Source organism: Alligator mississippiensis, chromosome 5, assembly GCF_030867095.1.
Source record: "Alligator mississippiensis isolate rAllMis1 chromosome 5, rAllMis1, whole genome shotgun sequence".
NCBI lineage: Eukaryota > Metazoa > Chordata > Crocodylia > Alligatoridae > Alligator > Alligator mississippiensis.
In genome coordinates, this window is record NC_081828.1 from 33633481 (window position 1) to 33658539 (window position 25059).

Below are 25059 nucleotides of genomic sequence, written 5' to 3' on the forward strand. Positions count from 1 at the left end.
TGTTTTACACTTACAACGTTTATAAATTGTCACCCTGTTTCAACTTTATGATGTCAATTTCGACTTTACAATGCTTGATCCGATGTGATGCTATGCCAGTGAACAAGTTTGCTGCATCGCTCATCTCTCTGGAGAACATCTGTCCAAACTTCCTTGGACACTTTCTTTAAGAAAGCAGACAAGACTCCAGAAAAACCTGCAGCCAAGACTCCTGAAAAGACTCCAGCCAACAACACTTCAAAAAGTCCAACCAAGAGCCCTTCAGGAAGTCCAGCAAAGTCACCTCAAAGAAGTCCTTCCAAATCAATATGATTGCTATTTATAATATAAATATATTAATGTAGCTATATTACTCATCTATAATTGATTGAGTACAAAATTCTGGGGTATTTTTGGTGAAAATAGGGTATCGGGCCTTGGTTCAGGAACCAATCCCCCATTTATAACATTGTTTCTTATGAGAAAATTGGTTCTGAGTTACGACGTTTCGACTTAAGATGCGGTTTTCAGGAACCAGTTGTGTCCTAAGTCTGAGGACTGCCTGTATATATAAAACTAGATCCTTTCTGAATGCCACAGTTTTAATCTAGTTTCTGAGCACAATTTTATGGCCTACATATATTAATTCAAACCAGGTGATGATAGTTGTCCTTTCTGGCCTAACTGTGAATATTTAAAAAAAATCAAGGAAGCTAAAATCACTAATTTTGCACTAACTGCTGCTTATATTTCTGTGCTCTGTACCATTGAACATGGCCTCTCACTGCCTCCTTTTCATACCTCCCATTTACAAATGAGTTGAGCATGAGGTTGTGCAACACTACTTCAGGCAAAACAGGAGCCAGAACTCAAGCCTCTATTATGTCAGGCCCATGTCTTGTCTTTGTTATCTCTTGGACAGAATGTTTCAATCCCATGAATTTGTAACTACTTTTTTAAGTGCTGTGCATGCCTTCTTCACAGAGACGGAAAGAACCCAAGAACCTAATCTCCAGGATTCTGTTGCCTTATGGGTTCTACAAGGTGACAGTGTAGGTTAGTGTATTAATCTGGGGTAATACAATGTATTTAAGTGTCTCATATTTCCCATGAGGGGGGTCATCTACTTTATTAACATCTTATTAGCTGAAGTGGTAGAGGTCCATGCGGGACTCTGCTTGCCCACAAGTCACTCCTAAGGAAGTGTCTCTTCAGTTGGGACATTATGGAGTTTCTGTTTTACCATTTTTCTCTTTGAATTGTTGCTTATTTAATTTGCATGGTGAGAGAACTTCCTTAAAATCTGTTTTCATAGTTTAAAATTGTACTGTCTGACAGTTGTGTTGCACATATTGTCCAAGAGGCGAGGATTTTTTGTAATCTCTTTCATTGGATTAACTGTGTAATTGGAAGAGCTGTTGAGCAAGCTTTTGGGCACCAGGTACCCTTCCTTAGATCTGAAGGAGAAGCAGATTCAGGTTGAGCTAAATATCAGTGAAGAGACTCCATGCAAATGCACTCAGTCTGCTTGGATAAAAGATGTCACAAAGAAGCCTTGCCTCTTGGACATTTCCTGGACAATCATGGCTACAATGGTGTTTCAACCCTACTTTAAACATGTTGGTAATGACGACTTCCAGTAAAAGTTGAAGGTTATAGGTATGGGAAAAACAAGTAAACAGAGTATGGCCTTTGAGATGTGTAGTGAATGGAAGTAAGAAGGTGCTGTTTTTCAGATATCCTTTTAGTGTTACTGCACTTGATATAGAAGATAAAAGAGTGCTCAGCCCACTGGCCAGATCTGACCCCCAGTGTTGGGTCATTTGGCCTGGGGGGCTTCCCATGGGTCCAAAAATGTGATGGCAGGGATGTGGTGCAATGGTGGCACCTCTCTGCTTCTGCCAAATTTCTGAACCCACGGAGAGCTCTGGACATCAGGTAATGTGGCCCTGAGCACTAGATCAGGGATGCAGACCAGTGCAGGCCCTGATTTTGGTGAATGGGGGGATACCCATGGACCAGCCCCATGCCACTCACCTAGCCCACAGGGCCAGAAGGCTGGGCACCACTGTAGTAAAAGCACCATGTACATATAATGCTAATCTTAATGCTATGTGTTTGCATTATAAATACAGTGTTGTTGTGTCAGCGGTGAAAATCTCTGACAACAAATTAAGCTCTGTGGGGTATGAGGTTAGCAGCCAAATAGTAATTTAGCTCTGTTATTTGCTTTTCTTACTGAAGTTACTAAATAGACTCCATGGTGGAGAAAGTACCACCTTCTTTTGCAGAAATATCAGGAAAAGAAGTCTCAAGCTATAAAGATGCCTAAAACCAAATCTGACTGCCACTTCATGTTGGTTATGGGGAGACTCTTAAAAGAACAGATACTATCAATCTTACTTTGAAATAATTCTACTTAAATGCTGACAAGAATTAACACTGCAAAAATCCATGACTAGTATGGTGGGAAAATTAAGAAAATTAAAAGAATTTTCTATTTCTATCTCAACAGTAGATATTAAAGTTTGTGAAGCAGGGAATCTTAAAGATAGAAGACAACTTTTAGTAGAGCAGAAACAGAATAGAATTCAACTGATTTTATGACAAGACAACTAGAACTATTGGAAAATAATATAAAATAGAAATATTAGATTTCCACCTGTGCTAGCAAGGAAGCAAGTGCAGATTCTATTGTTTGTTTGTTTTTAATGAGGAATCTTCAATTTGTTTGTTTTACTTCGATATAGAAAAGTATTTTTTATTTGGTGAAAAAGAAATTCAGTTTCCATCAGAAATATGAGATCAACAATGAAGCTATAATTATGTTTGGCAGACGAGGTTCTTTGGGTGAATATGATATCTTTTATTAGGCCAACTTAAATAGTTGGAAAAAATTTTTTTAGCAAGCTTTTGGGTTTAAAAACCCTTTGTCAGGCGGAGGAAGCCTCTGCAGTTGGTGTGTGCTCTTCCTGGATGGAATGAATAGTTAGGAAGATTAGTCATCCAGGAAGAGCACACACCAACTGCAGAGGCTTCCTCTGCCTGACAAAGGGTTTTTAAACCCGAAAGCTTGCTAAAAAAATTTTCCCAACTATTTAAGTTGGTCTAATAAAAGATAACAGATTCACCCAAAGAACCTTGTCTGCCTATGTCCTTAGACCAACACAGCTACAACCTACACCCCTATAATTATGTTTGTGCATTATAAAGCCAAGATAACTTTGATTATGTAAAACAGATTCTGCAATGTAAAAATGTGACTTTTTTCTTATACTAAAAATATAAAAAGAAAATGGATTTTAAAGGAAGGACTTTCATGATGGAGTATGGGCATCTTTGGGACACTAAATTTATGCAGAATGCATGGAGGAAAATAGGTATTCAAAATTTTAAGTTCTGAACTTTCCTTTGGGCTGATGTTGGCAGCAGTACTTACAACAGAAGATATCCTACAGTTGTTTCTGTAGCAGCTTATACCATGCTACCAGAGAGTAAGTGAGTTTAATGTAGTAAATGTGTTGCTCAAAATCCCATGTAGGACACATGTGAGCTGTCTCCTTTTTTAAATAAATTGGGCTGCCATGTGTGATGTGTGGTGTTGGATTGAGGTCTGGGTCTCCTTTTTAGTTTAGTTTTCAGAATGTTGATATTTCCAGCAGTGTTCAAAGATATTATATGTCTCTAAATAAAGATACTGCTCCTTGTACGCTGAAAATCAGCTCCCTCCAGACAGCATCTGTAGCATCATTAAAATAACTCTTCTACATGTCTGCTTAAAAGTCAAGCCAAGCACACTGGGTTTCCTTGCAAACAGGTTCGTACATAATGGTAAATAGCACTTACTGTTAATACCTCATAGAGTGCTGGTGCAATTTGCACTCTGACTGTATGTCCAGATATATGTCAAATTTGATATTCTGCTTTTTATATGAATTTTTAGACGCCAGTATATAAATGCACGACTTACTGTTCTGTGTTTAGTTACCTTGTTTTACCAAATAGCTCTTAATTATTGAAGTTTTGTGGATGTCTCCCTGATGTTACTGCACTGAGCTTACAACAGGAATTAGTCTGTTTTGCACATTCTCTAGTCAATGTCCTGGAAAGAGACCTGTGTTGTTGTAAAATGTGCTCATGAAGATCATTTACAACACTGCAGGCTATTTTTGTCAGTTATATTCATTTAGATTTAAAACTTCATCATAAAAAACAGTGTACCTGTTTTTCTTCCTTTATAGAAATCTGGTCAAGAAGTACTGTCCTAAACGTTCATCCAAAGAGGAAGAGCCCAGGTAAAAAAAACCTACATATATATGTATTTAAAGTTCCAAGTATAAATAGCAAACACTACTGTTCATTGTTTAATCTTTATTGTCCTGAGTGAAGCTTTTCCTGAATAAATATTTTGATAGATCAGTTTAAAAAAATAAAGTAATGGAGTCAGAATCTTTTCTACTTGAGTTTTTTTTTGTTTGTTTTATTAGTTTTGAAACATAATGTATATTTTGTGTTTTCCATTGTTGTTTTAAATTATAAGTGTTATTAAAGTGATAATTTGTATTAGATGCTTTGCAAAGTAAACCTAATTTAGTCCAGAATTAGAAATGATTGTTTAGCACAATAATTACTTTGTTTAGTATAGCAATGGGGAATGGGAATAGCCCCTAAATTGTCGGTTACTATCTTTTTCCCCTTACAAAATGAATTAACTCTTTGAGAGTCCTGGTAACATGCAGAGTGTAGCTCTGCAGACTTAGGTTCTGAGTGATTAATGAATAGTCATTTACTTTTGGCTAGTGGAATTCAAGTATGTTGCACTGGTAACTTGGTTGGCTCCAGAGCAGATTACAGTCATGTTTTGTAGCAGCAGCAATCTGGATGCAGCCAACCTCATGATTACCAGTTTAAGAGCTGAGCTTGCTTTGCTGTCTGTACTCTTCCTGATTCTTTGATGACTGGCTGAAAGCACAGTTGTTATTTTTAAAAAATAAGTAAGGGCCTAAGAATGAAAGAATGTTGAAAAGATGGGAAAGCGGGTAGGCTAGATTTCAGATTGCAGCCAGGGACATATGGTGCAGGAACCTTAAGGATTCCTCAGGAACTCAGTTTTATATGAACCCCTTCAAAGACACTTGGACCGCAAGTGTCCGGATTTCCAACTCTCCATTGGAGCTCAGCACTTGTCAACCTCATGGACATGGCAGTGTTCCACAATTAAAAAAAGAAAATGCCTGTTTTAATACAGTGACTGTTTTTGTTTCTTTCCTCCCTTCCACACGCACTTTCTACCCTTATTTTTGCCCCTCCTCCTTCCCTCTTTAGTGCCAGCCATAGTGGCACCTAAACCTGCAGCCAAGAGGTGGGCAGGCAAGCAGGCAGCTGTCTCCAGAGCTGATAGCAAGCTTATTCTGTAGACCATCCATCCGGATGCCTATCAGTGGCATGATTGGCATGTTCCACCCTCGAGACCAAGCACATCATCTCTGCAACAAGTTCAGCCTCTGAGCCTAGGGACCTAAATTCATTCCTAAGCTCAGGCCTCTCAGTTGGCAGCTTAGGAGATGCCAGTATACCACAGGGTCTTCCAGGTAGTATTCTTATTCTTTTTTTTTCCACCCACAAAAAAACCTGTGTTCTTATAAAACTCTGTTAGAACATGGTGCATCCTGAGCTCAATTTAGGTTTTCCCCACTCTGTATTTCCACTAGAATTCAACTAGTACTAAGTGTACACTTATTTGACAATACACCTGCTTTGAACACACAGTGTTCTCTTTTTGTTTAAGTAAAGAGATCTATAGTGATTGTAAAAAAAACCCATATTTCACCATATCTTTTTAATATGTTTTGTCAGGTTTACCACATGTCTAGCCTTTTTTAACATCCTTAACGAGTTAAATGACTATGCAGGACAGCGAGAAGTAGTTGCAGAAGAAATGGGACACAGAGTATATGGTGAACTAATGAGATACTCTCATGATCTAAAAACAGAAAGGAAAATGGTAATTCCTGTATTCTTTTCCAATAATTACACATAAAATGGCTATTTTTACTGAAAGAATCTGTATATTTGTTTACTGGATCAGTATTTTTAAATGTGGCAGCTATAATTGTTCTTGATACTTTTTGTGTATGGCTTAATAATATATTAGATTACTCTCCTTGAAATGTATGTGTTGGGTATAGTTGTTCTGAATAAACGTACATAGTTGAAATGCTATTTAGAAGATTGTGCTTGCCAATAAATTTTAAGTATGAAGATAACTTTGGTCTGTAGTGCTGCTCTTGTATAATTGGTCATAGGTCCCAGACAGTATCCTGATAAAGCAGAAAACAATTGTCTCAGCATACAGAATGGAAACTTGCACAGAAATTGGCAATGTTAACAATACCTGTGATTTTATTTAAAAAGAAATCTTATTTGTGGTCTTCCAGCATCTTCAAGAGGGGCGAAAAGCTCAGCAGTATCTCGACATGTGTTGGAAACAGATGGATAATGTGAGTTCTTTTGTTAACATTAATAATGTGCAGTCTATAGATAACTGATATCATCATGCTTGCTTTATATTTTTCATCTGTTTGGGATTAGGGTTAAGTTTTATATGACTGAATGCTCATACTAGATATATTGTTTAATAACCCAGGCAGAATATAATGTACTTGTAGTTCATTGCACAGCTAATCTCTGTGTAAGTATCTATTCTACATAGGAGTCAAACTCTTGGGATTTATGTAGCACAGGCAAGTAGATTTCAGATATATTAGAATTTTCTTGAAAAGAACACTCATTTCTATGCCCTGGAGCCATACACTGGCAATGGCTGGGAAAGAAGTGAATAAGAATTCAAACCATTAACTGTCGGTCCCTTTCTCCTGGCCTGCTCTCACCTGCAGCCACATGCTTAACGATTATCTTGTTATGTAGGGCAGAATTTCACTAGCTGTGCTATTCCTTTTTAATACATTCTCATAATTTTTTTGCTGTTCCATCATAGTTTTAGTAGCTTATTTTAGATCTTGTTCTTGCTATTTATCCTAAAATTCACCCAGCTGTAAAGTAGGTTTATTTATGCATCATTTCAGAGGTTGATGCTTTAAGAATGTGTTGTTTTATCTTTGGTTATAAGCCATCATAAGCCTTTTTGGGGGTGGCAGCATATAAATCAAATGCATAAATAAATCTGTAATTAGCATTGGGCTTGATTTTGATGGCTTGTAACAGGAGGTCTAGTCAGGAATGATCAGATTATCAAGCTGCTCTTATATTTATTACCCTTGCAGGCCGCATAAACTCTGTTAAACAGAGGAATGCAAGAGGTGACATTCTCCAGGGGTGTTGATCAGTTATCTTTCTTTTAAAGTCCCTGATTAGAAGACTTCATAACTTAATGATGCGTCTAAAGTTATATTGACCCAGGTTCTCTTCTGTGCCAGCGCTTATCATCATAATAGTGTTGGCAAGTTCATCATACACTTCTCCAGGAGTTGATATGCTCTCCAGCTACATTGAGATCAGCAATCTTTGGCTACAGTCAAGCGAGACGACTTTGTCCACACCATGAAATCTTACTATGTCTGAACACTTTTGTCAGCAATTATGTTAGCTGATTGATGGTTTGATGTATACTGTCTTTAAGATCATGTCAGAGGGTATAACTCCAGTGAGTTAAGACAGGGCTGTCCAACTAGGGCCCACAGGCTGCATATGGCTTCTGAGGGGTTAAGTTACAGCCCCTGGGGTCTCACCTGGCTGCTACTCCCCCACTGCCCTGGGTTTGAATTGCACTCCCGACTCTTGTGGGGTGTCTGTGGTGGTGGCAGCCAGAAGCTGTAAGGAGCTGCTGCCATCTAAGCTGCTTAGAAAGGTGCAGGGCAGGCTGGGGGCTATCATTTTTTATAGGGGGCTCACCCGTCCCCATCCCGCCCAGGTCCCTCCCCCCCAGCCCTTCCTTGTTTCAAACCCTGCTCCCCCCATTCCTTTGGGTGCAACAGCAGCCAGAATCTCCGGGTTCCACCTCTCTCCTTTGGCTGCCTCTTCCTGCCCTCACCAGGGTGGGGTGATGCAGAGCAGCACAGAGACTTGAAGGTGAGTCCAGGCTGGGTGTAGGGAGGTTGTGCAGGATTGGGGCTGTGCATTGGGGGGAGTCGCACTTGTGGGGCAGCGGTGGGAGTGCTGCCTGCAAGGGCACACTTTGCAGCGGGAGGAGGGAATTGCACTTGCACAGTGCAGCAGTGAGGAGGGGGTGGTGCAGATGCAGTGCAGCGGTGTGTATGGAGGAGTTGTCCTCACTGAGCATTTGGGGGTGAGGGGGGTGTCTATGTGGTGCAGGGCCCAAAGGAGGAGGGGCACCATGCCTGGTGTGGTCCCCACTGATGTGGCCTCTGGGGGCTTAGAAGTTGGACAGCCCTGAGAAGACAGTGTTGAATGTTGTTTGTTCTGGTCTATGCTGATTTCTAAAACATGCACATCAGCCTGTCAGCAAACACGATTGTTGATCCAAGTGTCTAAGCATAGTAAAATATCAAAATGTATATCTGGCCCATGTAACTGCCTCTGAAAGTCACTGTAATATGGATGTTCAATTTCAAATAGTTGGAAAAAAATGAATCTTCAACTATACAAATATGTGTCCCTATAGGGGGTTTTCTTTCTACTTCCAATACTGGTCATCTCAGCCTAAGTTAAAACCTGGACATAACTCTCTTAACTAGGTGCAAGCTTCTATAATAAGGGGTTTTGATTACTTGTATAATAATTTTGTAGCCTATTTGGACTGGTTCTGTGCTGGAACTTTATTAAGGTACATGGAGTAAGTTCCAGGCTCTGGAGAGAGTGTGATTTGGCTATAGACCCAAGAAGACAGTAGTAGTATAATTTTCAGAGATTGTTAAACTAGAGAAATGGAACTTTAAATGGAAGCTTAGATAACAGCCATTTGAAATAATTTGTAATAATGAGGTTTTTGTGATTTTTTTTTTTTTTTCAGAGCAAAAAGAAATTTGAGAGAGAGTGCAGAGAGGCAGAAAAGGCACAACAAAGCTATGAAAGACTGGACAATGACACTAATGCTACAAAGGCTGATGTTGAGAAGGTAAGAGCAATAACATTTCTTCCTCTCCCCTTCTTCTTCTTTATTAGAAAATGTTGATTCTTTTTATTGCCTTTTTTTCTTTTAGCAATATCGGACTGGCAGAATGTGTGTATGTGTGTGTTCTTCGCATGTTATACACCGTATCAAAATTACAGTACAATTTATCCTTTAAAACTTAGTGCATAGTGGAGTGAGGGGAAGTATTTCTTCATTTTTTAAGGTTAGTTTTGCATATCTTGCTGCTGGTAGGAGCAATGGCAAGGTTGCTCATATGTACACAGAAGCACTAGCTGGGGTGGTTCATTCTTATGAAGCTTACATTGTTATATGTTTGAGTTTCTCCTTCTGATCTGTCATTAGTTCAGGTGATTAAAGATGGAGTTAGTGCTAGTTGCTAACCATGTACTGACAGTACAAATTTGATGGTGCTTGCATCTCTTCCATTTGTTTTCTCAAACTGTAAGAGGGAAGCATTTAAAACTTTACAGCTATTGTGACTAATGTTCCTATGTGATTGCTAGGAAAGCTGGTTAAAGTAACACACTACATTTTTTTGGAAGAACACAAATGAGGCATGTTTTTACTGAAGTGACTTTTTCATTAGGCTAAGCAACAATTAAATCTGCGTACACACATGGCTGATGAAAACAAAAATGAATATGCTGCACAACTACAGAACTTCAATGGCGAACAACACAAACACTTCTACATTGTTATTCCTCAGATATACAAGGTACAGCAATATTTACCTAAATTGTTTTCTCTATGTTAGGGAGAAATTGATTTTAAATTTTACCTCTATCAGTTTAATAGATCACTTACGTCACTTAAACTGCCCGAAGGTACCTATAATATGTTATTCAAGGTTTTTATTAGATAAGATTTGCTTTATAGCCATTTAGATTTAGAAATTTCACTAAAATATGCTGTTATATTTTCTGTTAAAATTGTGGTAAACTTTAGGCTTTCCTTTGTTTGTTTAAGCACTACTAGACATATGGCAGAAGAAGAAATAAGGGGTATGAGACTGCTGATTGAGCAGATGCTTAAAAGTCTCATTCTAGTAATGTCAGGCCCTTCCTTCTTTTGATGCTTTAGATTTACAGCTCCTTGTTTCCCAGTGAGAGCTATGTCCTATGGCTAATACCCTTGGGTATGACTTGGTATACCCCACCTGTAACTACTGGCAGGATAGAATGCAGGGACCCCTGGCAGTAAAGGCTGACCTAGGGAACAGTAATCCACAAAGTCGCATGGAGTAAACAGGTGAAATAATAACTCTGCTTAAAAAGGATAAGGGGAGACTTACAGCAGTGTCCTTGAATCCAGGGTAACTGGTTTGTCTGTTTACTCTTACTTGCAGTAAGTGAAACTGAACTGCAGTAATTTACTACTACGGTGGGCAGATGAAACATATATGCATCTAATTCAATTTGCGTGCGCTCCCAAAAAATATATGTTCTTCTCTTAAAACTCTGTAAATTTTTGTCGGTCCGTGCAGACTTTGCAGCCAAAAAAGAATTCTCTGAAGCCAATTTATGTATCCCTCTTAAAAAAAAAAAAATAGAAATAATTATCCAAAACTTGAATGTCTTGTAAAACTCATCAAGTAAACGTTGAGCTAGGAATGGCATCAGTTATGAGCAATCAAATCTGTTAGAGGCATTTGGGAAAGAATGTCAAAGAATGCTGCTGTGAATCTCTGAGAGGAAACAGAAGAAAATTGAAAACCTTGAACTCATTTAAACATGTAATAAACTGAGAACACTTGAGATTTTTCAGAAGCTGGGGGAGGGTCAGATTTAAAAGGATTATTTATTTGATGATCTAGGTTTCACAGAGAGAAATTTTCCTTCCTTGTAAAAGACTTAAAAGAATTTGCCTGGTAAGGAATGTGCCAGTGGACCTGACAGGAGCAGACTGAGGAAGAAATTGCAGCCAAGTCCCAAGAGGAACATTCTGATCTTTTTTGTTGCTGTTTGTTTTTGATCATTCGTTTTTAGTTTGGATTGGAGACTTGCTTTATTACCTTTATTTCTCCAGGGTCAAAATCCGTTTTTATGGTGAGAAATTAATCATGTTTCTTGGAGTCTCTAAGCTAATACAATCCCAAAAACTTGCTTTTGCAGTATAAGCCTTCCTCTTTCGATTTTTTTCATTATTTCATTGGAAGTGTTGGGTAACATTGTAAGGTAATACTGTTTTTTTTCCTATGTGACTTAACTGGTATCTTAGATTAACTAATAGCAGGGGGGTTTTAAATAGATTTTTCTAGTTTGTTTTTAAGGGAGTGGTGTGAATGTCCATTCTCCATGACTGCCATTTTTTATATATCTTTTACTAAGTCTGTGACTTTTAAAAAAAAATATTTTTTTCTCCAATTATCCAATTACATCAAGCTGTTTAGTACAAAGTGGTAGAGCATTCAGGACTCTGTTATCAAATGGCTACTATAACTATACCTGTATATTAAACAGGATAAAATAGGAATATTGCTTAACGGACTCATGTTTATCTCGTGTTTTTTTTTGGGTTTTTTTGTAGCAACTACAAGAAATGGATGAACGAAGGACCGTCAAGCTTAGTGAATGCTATAAAGGTTTTGCTGATTCTGAACGAAAAGTTATTCCCATAATTTCTAAATGTTTAGAAGGAATGATTCTTGCAGCAAAATCAGTTGATGAACGTAGAGTAAGTGTATTTAGCTATGTTTTAATCTACAGAAATGAATCAACATGAAAGACACAAGATGCATTGAATAGCAGGAAGTACACACTAAATCATTCAGATTTATATTTCCACTTTTTAAAAAATATTGTAGCCAAATCCTAAAGTTAATGTCTTCATAGGGGCTTTACACAAATAAGTGAGTTATAACTTTAGGATAGTCCAAAGGCTTCTTTCCCATTTTGGAGTCAGTTATATATGCAGTTCAGTTTTTATCTTACCACTTAATCAAAAACGCCATTTATGTTTTCTCGGGGCTCATCATTTTGGACATTTTTTGCCTTGGTTACCCTGACTTGTACTGGAAGGGGTCATATTTTCACAGCTGTAGCATAAAATCATTTTAGGTAAAGAGAACTCACGTTTATAGAAACTCATTGTTTCCTTTTGTTTGGTCACAGAGAAAACAGTTGTCAACGGATTTATGTCTCTTGAATTTCTGCTTATACTGGTGCATGCCAATTTTACTCTGTTGACCTCTGCTCTTTTAGCTGATAACATTCTACTTGATCTTAAGTTCTCAATGTTGCAGAAGTTGAGAGATAGAAATAGTTTGAGTTCGTTATTTGGCCAGCTTTAAAGCTGGTATAATCTGATGGGCTTTGTTCTTCAGATTCTAAATGCCAGATGCTGCATGCCTGTATTGCCAATCACCATTAACCATAATACATCAACAAACCTGGCTCAAACTCTCTGGTATATTTAAAAGTTCAATTTGCGCTTTCTCACTTTCCCATCAGTGTGCTTCAGCCATTACTTAGAGAGGGAAAGAGCCTCTATATACCATTCAGTTCTGGCCAGTTTTGCTGAGTCTGCCAGTTGTGTTGACAGAATTCATGATCTGAATGCTGCTGCTTTTAAATTGAGAGCAACTTATTTTCTTCGAGCTGCTGAAAAGCCTTTGGATGCAGATGGCATTTTGACCTCACAGGGCATGTCTACATGTGCAACTAATTTGAAGTAGGATTCCTTCACAGTAAAAATACTGTGCCGTAAGCCTACTGGGGATGACGACTACACGTGCTCCCTTTTGGAAGCAAATCTGCTCCCAGTGGGTGTATCCAGACAAGCATGGCCATGTGGTATGTGGCACCACAAACATGTCCGCCGCACTACATACTGCACACTGAGGCATTCTCCGTGCTGCAAGGGCATGCTGCCCATGTGTGCACTGCTCTGTGTTTTTTTTCCCCACGGGTTTTTTTTTGACTCTCGGATATCCAGTTGTCTCCTGTACCCATACACATCAGGAAGGGTCCTGATGTGCACGGGGCAGGAGAGCTGCTGTTACAGCAGTGTGCCCAGCAGGGATTTACCCAGAAGGGCTTCCCTGTGGCTGGCCAGGACCTGTCTTGGGGGCAGGGAGCAATCGTCCACCCCCGGCTGCCTGGCTGAACAGGAACAAATTTGTCCTCAGTCAGCCTTCTACACATGCATTACTGTGCAGTAACTACTCTGTGGTTAATTTGCTACCTGCATTTGCTGCAGAGTAGACCAGTTTGCACAGTCTGCACAGTAAATTGGTCTACTGCAGAGGTTTTCTATCTTTTTTAAGGAGTGTACTCCCCTTCCAAATGTCCCGCGTACCCCCAGTTTGACAACCCCTGGTCTACTGCACATTAAAGCCTCTCTTGTAAACACATCCACTAAATTTAAAAAAAATGTTAAAATTGCAAAGGCAAATACTCAGAAGTTAGAAAGTGACAATTAAGATTGCCTGTATGATCTTAATTTTGTCCCTGTGAATAATATATATAATGACTTAATCTTTATGATTATGCATATGTAATTTTTCAGTATGTGTCTATAAATTCATTGTGTGTGTGATTTGGTCTGCATTTATCTGAAATGTGTAATATGTGATTACACAAAATTATACTTAAGATACTAAATTATAAGCTTGATCCCACAGACTTTGAAATCAATGGGAGGAGTTTTGCCATTGGATTTAAGAGAAACAAAATGGGCCTTAAGATACTAAAATGTACAATGTGTTTGTAAAGGGCATTATAAATATATTAAGAATGCATTTTTCACGTGTAATGAGACATTTTTATAAAGTGTTTTATTTGAAACCTTGCTAATTTATCTGAAATTGGATGTGCATTCATACAGACGCATTTCACATGTTTTACTCTAGATACTGTATATAGAATATTTGGTTTATCTTATAATATTAATACATAAAACTCTTTTGAGCTACAATAGAGCATTATTATTTTACAGATTGAGAATTTGATTCAGAGGAGTGAAAAGGGGGAAGGAATGTCAGCAAGACTCTAATTTTGAGTTCCGTTTTCTAGTCCTGCAGTTAAACCCACTGATTCTTAATTTGTCTCATTCATTTCGACAGTACTACAAGAACTATCAGGAACAGTGCGACTGTAAACATAATTATTCCCTTAATTTGCTTGCACGAGGATTGATTTTAGGAATCATTATTTATGCAGTCCATGTTACCTCTGTTGTATTTTTTTTACTTAGAGCATAGCCAGTGTATAAAACAATGTATAGCTAATGAAAAAGCAAAAAAAAACCTTGCAATGTCTTTTGTATCTAGGACTCTCAAATAGTGATCGACTGCTTCAAGTCTGGTTTTGAACCTCCTGGAGACTTCCCATTTGAAGATTACAGTCAGAATATTTACAGGACCATCTCTGATGGTACCATAAGCACACCAAAGCAGGAAGGAATGAAGATTGATTCAAAAACCACTGTGGGCAAGGCCAAGGGCAAGCTGTGGCTTTTTGGAAAGAAACCAAAGGTAACATTTATGAAATTACTAATTCCAAATAAAAACCTGTTTAGGATTTGGAGTTTGTGGTGGCAGAAATTACTTTCTTAAAATCAGGTTTGTGCCCTTTACTATTTTTAAGTCTTTTTAGAGAGATCTGAGTGTTTCAGATTGGCATAGAGTTCTGATCTCTCTGATCCTAGAAAAACCAAGAATGGCAAGTCTTGTCGTCTTTATTTTTGTTGATATTGTTTCTGAAGGATGTACAAAATTGGACTAGAAATATTTAATCAGAGACCTTTTCCTCCAGCTGTTTACATTTAGGGCTTCTTAACACCTATTTAATATCCTACTGAGTTTTAAGTGGTCTAAATAAAAGTCACTTTCCCTCTCTTCCTTAGTAGCTATAAAGATTTCCTGGCATTCCAAAAAACATAGCAGAGAAGCTATTAATTGTTTATGTGAAAGCAAGCAGAAAAAAGATGCATTTTTTTTCTTTGCTGCAGTGAACAAATTAACCTTCAGGTCTACTTTGTACTGTAAGAAAGGCACAAACCCATTTTTCCCTTTTTATGCCACCGTCATGAGTATGTGTAGGGGTACCACATGGATTCTACTGTACCTGTTGCTAGTTTTGAATGTTTGTGATTATGTTTTCATAAAAACACTTTGTTTGAAAACATTAAATGCTGTATAACATCTGATTGGTAAAAATTTTGATTTGTCTGAGTTTGGTAGGGCAGATGCTTTCAAGAAAAAAATAATGAATGAATAGCTCTATAGAGAGCATTGGGAAAAGGTATTAGAATACAGATGTTGCTATTTTTCTTACTATTTTGCTGTTAGTCTTAATTGAGGCTTTCTGTGTAAAATGCCTTCCTCATCCACCAGCAGGGGTCACTAATAGCTGTTGCCTATCAAAAGGAATAATTAAATTCATGGACATTTATTTGAGCTCTTGATTTGTCCCATATTAGAACATATCCATACATCATTTAAAATGTTTTTTACAAATTTGAATGAGTTTATTCCAGTGTTCCCAGCCAGTAGCAATTTAATGAAAAAGAATTTTTTATTATGGTAAGAGAACTACCCTCATGACCTCTTACAAGTTGGGGCTGATGTTTTTACATATAATGCTCTAAACAGACAGGCCTTCTCTAGGGAGAGAAAGGCAATACGGTATAACCTCATAAATTCGGATATCAAACAGCCAGAATTATCAAAAATCCGGCACTTTTAAAACTACACTCCAACGGGGAGTAGCGGCAGCTGGTCCCAGACCAGCGGAGGAGGAGCTTGCACACAGCAGCTGCTGCTGCCATCCACCATCCCATGCTGCTGGTCTGTGTGTAGCTGCTGCTCCCATGTCAGAAATTCACATTTCTGGCAGGTACTCGGTCCTGAGCATGCTGGATTCATGAGGTTATACTGTATCTGATTCTTGTATCCTCTTCACAGTACATTTTTCCAGTGTCATTGTATATTTATCAAACAAAACCTACATTATTTTTCATCTACTATGAGATGTGTGAAACGGGCCATATTCGATTTGAATTTGGCCTGAATCGGGGGACAATGATTCGATTTGTTGATTCAGATCACTTTCCTGATTCGATTCGGCTGAATCCAAATCTGAAGATTCGATGCTGATTTGGAAAATCAGCGATTAGGCCATAGACACAGCTTTAAATGTTTTTTTTACATACCTAGAGGTACCAGGTGTGGCTCGTGAATGCTGCGATGTTGGGGCGGATGGAGCATCCCATGGGAGCGTTTTGGGGGGGGGGGAGGGGTGTTGGGCCCTGTGTGCTTAGTGGCGGCCCCGGAAAAGGACTGGAAGTACTTCTGGACCACTTCCGGTTCCGCCACTGAGCATGCGGGGGACCTCAGGTGCCCCCCCCCATGCGCCTCTCCAGCTCAGCATTCGGCTGCGGGGGACCCCAGGTGCCCCCCCTCCCCCCCCAACCCAGGAGGCACCAGTTGTTGGGGTGGGGGGGTCCCCTGCGCACTCTGCAGTGGACCCGGAAGTGCTTCTGGTCCACTTATGGGTCTGCCGCTGAGCATGCTGGGGACCCCCTCATGCTTCCATCTGACGCTCCATCCACCCCAGCATCTCAGCATTCACAAGCCACCTGGTACCTTGAGGTATGCAGAAGAAACATTTAAAGCTGTGTCTATGTCCGAATCATTGAATCTTTCTGAATCGATTCAGGAGGGTTTTGATTTGATTTGGAGAGATTAAAGGGTCTCCTGATTCGATTTGGATTCAGAGATTCGGCCACCGAATCAGGCCAAATCTCTGCCAAGTCGAATCAGTGATCGAAGCTTTGTACAGCCCTAATAATTATTAACTATATTACAACATACTCTCTTCGCACTTGGCTAAAGAGCTAGGTGCAAAATTCGGATTGAAACTTACAGGGACACTGTCAGTTTGAAAATCACACTTCTGAAAATTTGGGGCCAGGCTCTCAATGAAGCTCTTTAAAGGTGTTACGGGTCTGGCCCTTTGCATCTGCTTTAGTTACAAGAAACACCTAAAAAGACTATGGTTGGAAGAAATTAGCCAGAAATGTTGTTTCCATTCCCCCACAGTTTGTTTACTTTGCACATATGACAGCACTTTGGCATAGTCAGATTCATGGTTTCCTATGTAGAGTCAGGCTATGATTCTGCAAAGACTAAGAGGGGAGCAGTGCCATTGCACAGTGGGACAACTCCGATGTGTAAAGTTACTCTTGTATAACGCCTAAGTCACTGTTTCTCATATTACAGAAAAGAACAAATGTGACAAGGGAGTATAAAAATCTCTTGTAAAGGATTCTTTAAATCAGAACACTAGTAAAACGATATTATAATAAAAGCAGTATACTTTTTAAATCAGAAGAAAATTTGGATTGACAAATTGTAACTGGATATTAAAGGTAGTCTTTATGCCTTGTTGTAGCCGTGATTATGGTCGATCTTCACTTGTATTTCAAGATACACTTTTGGCCTGTTTTTTAAAAGAAATTCAAAAGAAACAGGCAGTCTTGAAAGGGGGAGAACAATAGAGGATGGAGAAAAGGTATAACAGATAAGGGAGGAGCAGCTTGAGAAAGAAGCCAGGGAAGAGGAGACAAAACGAAAGGTGAACATAAACAAAACAACCCCCCAAACAAAAAATGAAATAAAAAAGAAAATGAGTAGTTGTAATATACACCTACCTGCATCTATGGCAGTGGTTCCTCACAACTGAGCTACAAACAAAAGGATGTTGCAAACTGGCTTGTTCAGGTGCATCACAATGGCTATGTACAGATGTTCGGTTTCTACTAGGAAAATCACCAGCTGCTCCCCCCTGGCTTCTCATACCTGGAGTCTCCGATGTGAGAAGTTTTGCCGAACTGTTTCCTCTGCTTGGCTGCTAGACATCGGAAACTGTGTGTCAGGGAGCAGTGCAGCTCCTGCCTGCTTCTCAAACCCCAGTTCTGAGTGTGAGATGCAAGCAGAGGGCTTTGTCCCACTGCTCCCCCTGCTCAGCTCCCGAGCACTGGCTTCCCCTTCCCCCCACCCTTCCCCACTTCCCCTTAACACTCAGCTGAGCAATGTGGGGTGGGGAAACCAGGCTGGGGAAAACCAGCCTGAGCCCAGTTCCCAGCTGCAATGGGTTTTAAATCTCTGTCCAGCTGAGTGGCAGGAGGGCAAGAGGGGAAACTGGCCAGTGGGGAAGAAGGAGGGGAAGGGGCAAGGGGAAGCTCACTTAGGAAGGGAAGTGAACAGTAAGGCACAGTCCCTAGTTCCTTTCCCAAGCCAGGGAAGCCTGGCTTCAGTATGGGGCTGTGCCTTGCTACTCCCTTCCCCTCTCAGACTGGTGCCCTTTCCCCAAGTTGGGCAGTGCCCTGCTTGGTGTAGGGGCAGGGGGCTTTGCCTCAGTGCTCCCAAGCAGACTGGAAGAGGCTGTTCTCTTACCCTGTTTCCCAGAGACCAGTCTGGGGTAGGCATGTAGAGTCTTTTCCTGCTGTTCCACTCCCCCATGGGACTGAGGAGTGGCACACGCATTGTCATCTCCAGATTTGAATCACCCCAGTCTCAGGAAGGTGTGGAGAGCAGGAGAGAGGGGCTGTCTGCAGCATGAACACCTCTACTACTCCCTCTTGTGGCAGGATTTCTACTGGTGCAAATTTCTGAGAAATTTCTACTGGTAGAAATGAACTTCTGTACACAACCAATATCAGTTATAAATGTAGTCTATCACAGACGGCATTAAAAACCTGCAGAGAGGAAAGAGTGGGGAAGAATGACTAGGAGTCTGGCTTGACAGTAACAAGTCATGGGGGGGCACTGAAGTTGCAACTGGGAAATATTCAGGAACAAGACAATCTTAGAAACTTGGAAATTGAGTCAGAAGCCTTTTTGTACCCACCAACTTTTAACTTGTAAGACTAATTCACAACAGGATCATTTTAAGGTTGATACAGTTCCTGGGGTAAACCTTTTAAAAAATCGTATTGTGAACTGTTTCTGTATTGGATGGAAATTTTGTTATTGAAAGACAGAATTTTCATTTTAAAATCACTTTGAACATTTGGCTTATTTATTGCTTTCTTTATTTCCATATTAGCCACAGTCCCCACCCCTAACCCCTACTAGTTTATACACATCCAGTACTCCTAATGGGTCCCAGTATCCCATATTCTCCATTGAACCAGTGCATTATTGCATGAGTGACATAAAAACAGGGAAGCCCAGAATTCCTTCTTTCAGAAGCCTCAAAAGAGGGGTAAGTTTGATAATGAGTTGAAAATGCATGATGGGCTATGAGCAATGTGTTTGTGATGTGGCTTTTCTAATACTCTCCACCCTCATTATAAGGCTCATACTATATTAAATACACTCTGATAAAAGATCACTTTCAGGCTATTTTGCTCCCTTCTGTGTAGAAGTTACCCTCATTTCAAAAACTCTTCTTTATAACATGCAAAATGGTTGGCTCTAAAAGAAGGGTGTTATAAGGAGGGTGCTGGGTATGTGTTTGATACCTTTATTTTGTTGTTGTTCACATTCACAACTGTCTACTACCATTATGTAATGTATTTCTACAATTATATATCATTGGCTATGCAGGCACCCAAAAAGGAAACTGAGAAATGTCTTTTTTTGATAATTATAATTCAAATAGTAGAGACTGATTCTCAGAAACTGAAATAAGGGAGAAGTATCCATCTCTCGATAGTTGATATGCTGTAGTGTGCAGTATTTACAGATGTTAAAGCATCATTCATTTCTTATAATGCATTATAATCTTGTAATGCAGTGTATTACTCTTAGTAGTTAAATTGCTTTTGTTTTTCAATTTAAAAAAATACCTTCCATCAATTTTAATTAATACTAAATGCCATTTTCTTGGTTTCTATCAGGGAAATGTATTTTCTAATTTATAATGGCATATTCTGCAAATGGGATTTGTTCTGAGGACAATAAAATTGAAAAGTTGAGTGGTTTCCTAGCAACATATGTAGTACTAGTGATAAATGAACCAGCATGATCCCATTATGTTAGTGAAACAGTCTGCCTCATTTATGTAAGATTTATAGCATTTATCGATCCACATAATCAGAAAATTAGATACATATGGATATATTTCGTTGCCGATTTTTATGGTATTAAAGAAAAGATAAGCCTTCTGTTTCATGCTATATATCAGCCATGGCTTGATTATATTGATTTAGAGCAGAGATCAGAGTCCAGAATGTCACTTGGTATTCAGGTTAATGATTAAAGGAGCTCTGACTCTTATTGTTGGTTACATTTTAGTTTATTTTAAATTTACTTTAACTTACTCCAACTAGTGCCAGGTGACATCAAGCCTATAGCTATCCATAGGCCTTCTCTTGGTACCTACATCCTAGGTTGCATAGGATCTCTATAGTCATCTAAACTCTTTATGGAAGAATGGTTTCTCCTTTCCTTTCCTGTCAATTTATCTTATTTTTTTCTGGCCAGAAGGGTTATGAGGACCATTTGGAGTGGATGATGAAATAACACTATCTATATCTATCATTTCCCTTTTTTTCCTAATTACTGATCATGCCAGCTACTAATTCAAGAAGCAAGACCTGGTTGCAGTTTTATCCAACTAGAATCTCTTATTGAAAGCAGTTTGGTGGCAGCTGCATTTAGTGTGTTCTGAAGAGGTGTCTGCTTAACTGAAATTTTGTATTTTATAACTCGTTTATCAAAAGTAAAACAGAAGAGTTAGCGAATGCAATGTAATGTGGCATTCCTTTAAAATTAACAAGAATCATTAAGCTCAGTGCCCTGCAATATCAAACATTGGTCTATCTTTTGTAAAGCTGCAGAGTAGCTAGTACAAATAAAATAACTGAGCATACATTTAAAAATATTGCTATATCATGCAAGAATGTTAATCTACTATATTATCATGTACTGAGGAAACAGATACATTCTGCTGCAAGCTAAACAATTTACAGCCTTTATTGGATTTCCTATATCATGTAGCAGTTTAATATTTTACATAATCTGATTAAAAGTTAAATTTTAAAAAATACTGTATAATGTCACTGTTATCACAATACAGTGGTTTCTACTGTTTGTAGCAAACAAAACATTTTCTGAATGGTTTTAACACCCTCTGCTAGCAGTGTGCATCTTAATGTCTCATTTTTAATTGAAATTCTTCTGTAAGTTGGCATATAAAAGGTCCAGGAGCTGAACATGTTAGATATTTTGCTGACCTGCCCTGCACAAGGTTTTACTCAAGAAACATTTGAACAACAACATAAAACAGTTAACTGCTCTTATTATTCTGTGCTTCATGCATCAAGACTCCCCATCAGCAAGTGTGCATAGAAAACAAAAACTACTGTTCACTTTTACCACTTCCCATACAAAATTGTGCATAACTGCTTGAGTACCTCTGTGTTTGTATTAAAGAAAAGAAAGAATGCAAATGTCATTATCTGTTATAAACAAAGGGAAAGCAATGCTACAAACCAGACTCTTCAGCTAATAGGTAGTGCTATATCAGTGTTATGTTAATTAGTAAATTATATTGTTGTTCCAGTTTTGACATGTTCAGTGAGTTTAGTGCTTGAGAGGGGTGCCAGCTTCAGATTAATTAGAACTGAAATCTTAGGTTCAGAGTAAGTCTTATCAGAAGCAGTGGAAGTATAAGCTACACCCACATATCGTTGCCAGTTTTCCTTAGCCCACATCTGGGGAGACTGCCTCTAGAGATTAGTTCTGTTTTCATCCTCACAGCATACTTAGACTTTATTGAGGTGGAGCTAGGGTGTCATTTGAAGGTGCCTGTGTAAAAGGTTCCCTTCTCCTTACTAGAGAGTTAGACAAAGCAATACCTCTACTCTTTCATGTGTCACTGGTCCGTAGTGGTACCATGAAAGATTCTGGTTACAGCTAATGTGGTGGTAGGTTCACCTTGAGTGTCACAGGTCCCGGGGATGCTGCACCTTGCTAGAGCCCTGCCATCCCAGTGCAGTAGTCCAACCTGACATGCTGCATTTGTTTTCTCTGAAAGCAAAATTTTGTTCACTCTATCAGTTCAGCTACTTATTTTGAATAGGGCAGCAATAATCAAGTGTGCAGCTAGGAACGTAGGGCTGGAAGGGGCCTACTGGACTATCAAGAAAAATAAAATGAAACTATTAAGCTTGAAGCTATTGAAAAAAGATTTGGTGCCATCCACAGGAAACCTCTCCATTTTGTATGTTGGGACAGTAACACTCTTAAAAAGGATGGCAGCGTTAACTAGCCAGAATTACCAAATTTCTTTATGTATAGTGGGCAAGCCTTTCATCTTCATCAATTTCTGCTGCTTTGTACAGTGTTTGCTGTATGTTTTGCTTTTCTCGTAATGTAGAAATATATTTGCGTATTGCTGGAAATACTACAATTCAGAAGTTGTTAAATGTAGCCATGCCTGGTAATTCCACAAGATAAATTAACCATTAGCATTTAGTACAAGCTTTATTTGCCAGTAACTTTCTCTGTGAAGCTCACTTCACATAATTGTATTTTGCTAAAATTGTGTTGATAGTAAAATGAATCTTTTACTTTTGAATTCGTGAAACTATTTAAATTTTTTTAATTTGAAAGCTATATTTTAGGAATAAACCTTCGTCTGACTAAATGATGGTTGCATGAGAATAATTTCCCATTTCTTTCTGTTTTCAATTGAACTGTGCAGTGGTCGGTGAAGATGGTAAGCCTGTGTGCTGATCTGTCTGCTGTACTTCTGCTAAAATAGCATGAAAGTAACCTCTTTAAATTGTTTCCATATCATAATTGCTTTGAGTCAGGTGCTGAAAACATTTGCAGATTTTTCACCTTGTATACATGATTTTTTTTGGGATCATCCATGCTCTATGTGAACTAATTAGATATGTGATCTAGCTGTAATTAATTGATTTCGGAGTTAAGGTTAAAAATTTTTATGAGTTGGTAATAATGAAAATATATTTAATGATTTATCATGGATTGATAGCAAAGCTTTTAACTATGTAAATTACTTATGTGAAAGGAATATGTAAGTTTTATAAAGAAGAAACACGAATAGAAAGGAAAATTGGTCTTACAGAATTTTTATAGCAGTTGCAAGGGAAATACTGTATTGCAGATACACTGCACAGCTGTTGCAGTGACTGAAAAATCCAGAGCATGCCTATTACTTTGTATTTAGTAAGAGGGCTCTGTTGTTCTGATTTTACTAGAGGGTACCACCAAAGTTAACTTGTAAGGAGAGGCAGTGGTAACTTCAATGTATTCATCCTTTTGTCACTAATGTATTCATTCTTTTTTCACTTCTTATTATATTAAAAAAATGCAGAAAAAATCCTTTCAGGCTAAGAAATGTGCTAATGGTTTTATGCTAGAGACAGTGGTTTTTGATTTCCCTGCCTTTCTTGGATGGCTTGAAAACTTTTTTGTGATATCACAAACATCAAGGAGCTGCAAATAAGCAGTTAGAGGAAAAGTAATTTTTTTAGACAAACAGTTTAAAACATGGGGTTGGTTTGTGTGAGTCAGTGCTCATTTAACTCAGAATCCTCACATGGTTAGAAGACATGCTGTCCTTATTAAATTTTCCTCCTTGCAGGTCACCCTTTAATGGCTGTTCCTTTTTCTGTACTTAAAACAATCTTCTAAATAACTAGGGTCTGCAGTGTAACATTTTTAGTAATTAGTATTATGAACTCTAAAACATGAACCTGATTTTTTTTTCCCCCAAAAGCATGCATTCCTACTCCTTCTGTGTGGAGACATGTATCTGTCACTAAGGTGTGAGCTTTTGGCAGAAACCCCTTTACAAGGTGTATTCATGTGCACCCCACATAACTAATTGATAGGCATACTCATCCTGTATTATGCTGTGGTAAGGTCACTGTCCCCTCTGCAGAATTGGGTCTGTGGTGGATATTTTTTGTAACTTACATAGTAACTTAAAGCTAAAATGATTTGAGTGCTTGAAGTTAGTTTTATGCAAAAATTCACTACTAATGAGCGAGCAACAAGTTGCTCATCTTCCAGAACTTCCTACTGTTAATTAAAATGGAAAAATGACTAGAAATGCTTCAGTAGGTTTCATTTTTAGTGCAATCTGATTAAGTAGTTTTGATGTTACTAGTGCCATCTCTATATTGTATAAACTTCATTTCATTCCTGGTAAAATTTTAGCTTACATTTACAATAAATAAAGCAGGATTTAATGAAGGACTTAGACATACATGTTTTAAAAATCATTGTTCATGTATAGGAGTTGGTGACATTTCTTCTTCAGGATGGCCTGTGGCGTTATGGACCAATTTATTAAAGGGAAATAGTCAGTATATGAGTTGAGATGAATATCAAGCTCGTGTTGTTTTTCTTTTGATAGTAGAAACAGACAGACCAGGGAGATAGCAAACCATATACTCAGTGTTTTTCTGGTTTTTAGTTGTAGCTGGAATTATTGTTTGATACAGTAGTTAGTGTTTCCTGTTCTTAGCTTATGAACTCTGCTCTTCTTGTAATGGCTGGAAGAATTGTGGTTTGGCTTCTCTGTTTAAATATTTATAGATTATATAAATTATTAATGAACCCAGCCCAGCTGTCATTAAAGGCAGAGGCAGCATTCCTCTTGACCCGAGTCTGACAGTACTTGGTTGTAGGTGTGGGTGTATGTACAAAAGCATTTGCCACAGTTAAATATCATTTTAACAGGAGCATACAGTAAGTTGATCCTGGGAATACTGGTGATGGGGTGTAATTCACCGAAATGAAGGCAATTTAGGTAGCTTAATAACTGCATATAAAACCATTTTTGTTTGTTGATATTGCTGAGGGTCAGTAAATGATTACTTCTATTGTAAAACTTCCTTTGAATTGACATTTTGTTTGTAAGTTTTGTTGCTTTTCAAGTTTACCACATTGGTCACTGGCAAACTAAGTTTGCATGGTATCAACTATAAAACAGAGAAATACAGTCTCTGCTTCCTCACAGCTCACAAGTCAGTTTTCTGTT

At 38.5% G+C, this 25059-nt stretch overlaps 1 protein-coding gene across 5 annotated transcripts in view; it reads left to right on the forward strand.

Annotated features, from left to right (window-relative positions):
- FNBP1L (formin binding protein 1 like) overlaps positions 1 to 25059 on the forward strand; it is a 97658-nt gene that overhangs the window by 64956 nt on the left and 7643 nt on the right. For 4 of the 5 annotated variants that reach the window (XM_019479046.2, XM_059728061.1, XM_019479047.2 and 1 more), the window contains 7 exons: positions 4221 to 4274; positions 5836 to 5983; positions 6417 to 6479; positions 8969 to 9073; positions 9678 to 9806; positions 11618 to 11764; positions 14361 to 14564. In XM_019479046.2, the coding sequence (XP_019334591.1) occupies positions 4221 to 4274; positions 5836 to 5983; positions 6417 to 6479; positions 8969 to 9073; positions 9678 to 9806; positions 11618 to 11764; positions 14361 to 14564 (850 nt within the window). Of the gene's footprint in view, positions 1 to 4220; positions 4275 to 5835; positions 5984 to 6416; positions 6480 to 8968; positions 9074 to 9677; positions 9807 to 11617; positions 11765 to 14360; positions 14565 to 19140; positions 19300 to 22746; positions 22762 to 25059 lie in introns of all 5 variants that reach the window. The other variant, XM_019479049.2, reaches the window with a different exon arrangement.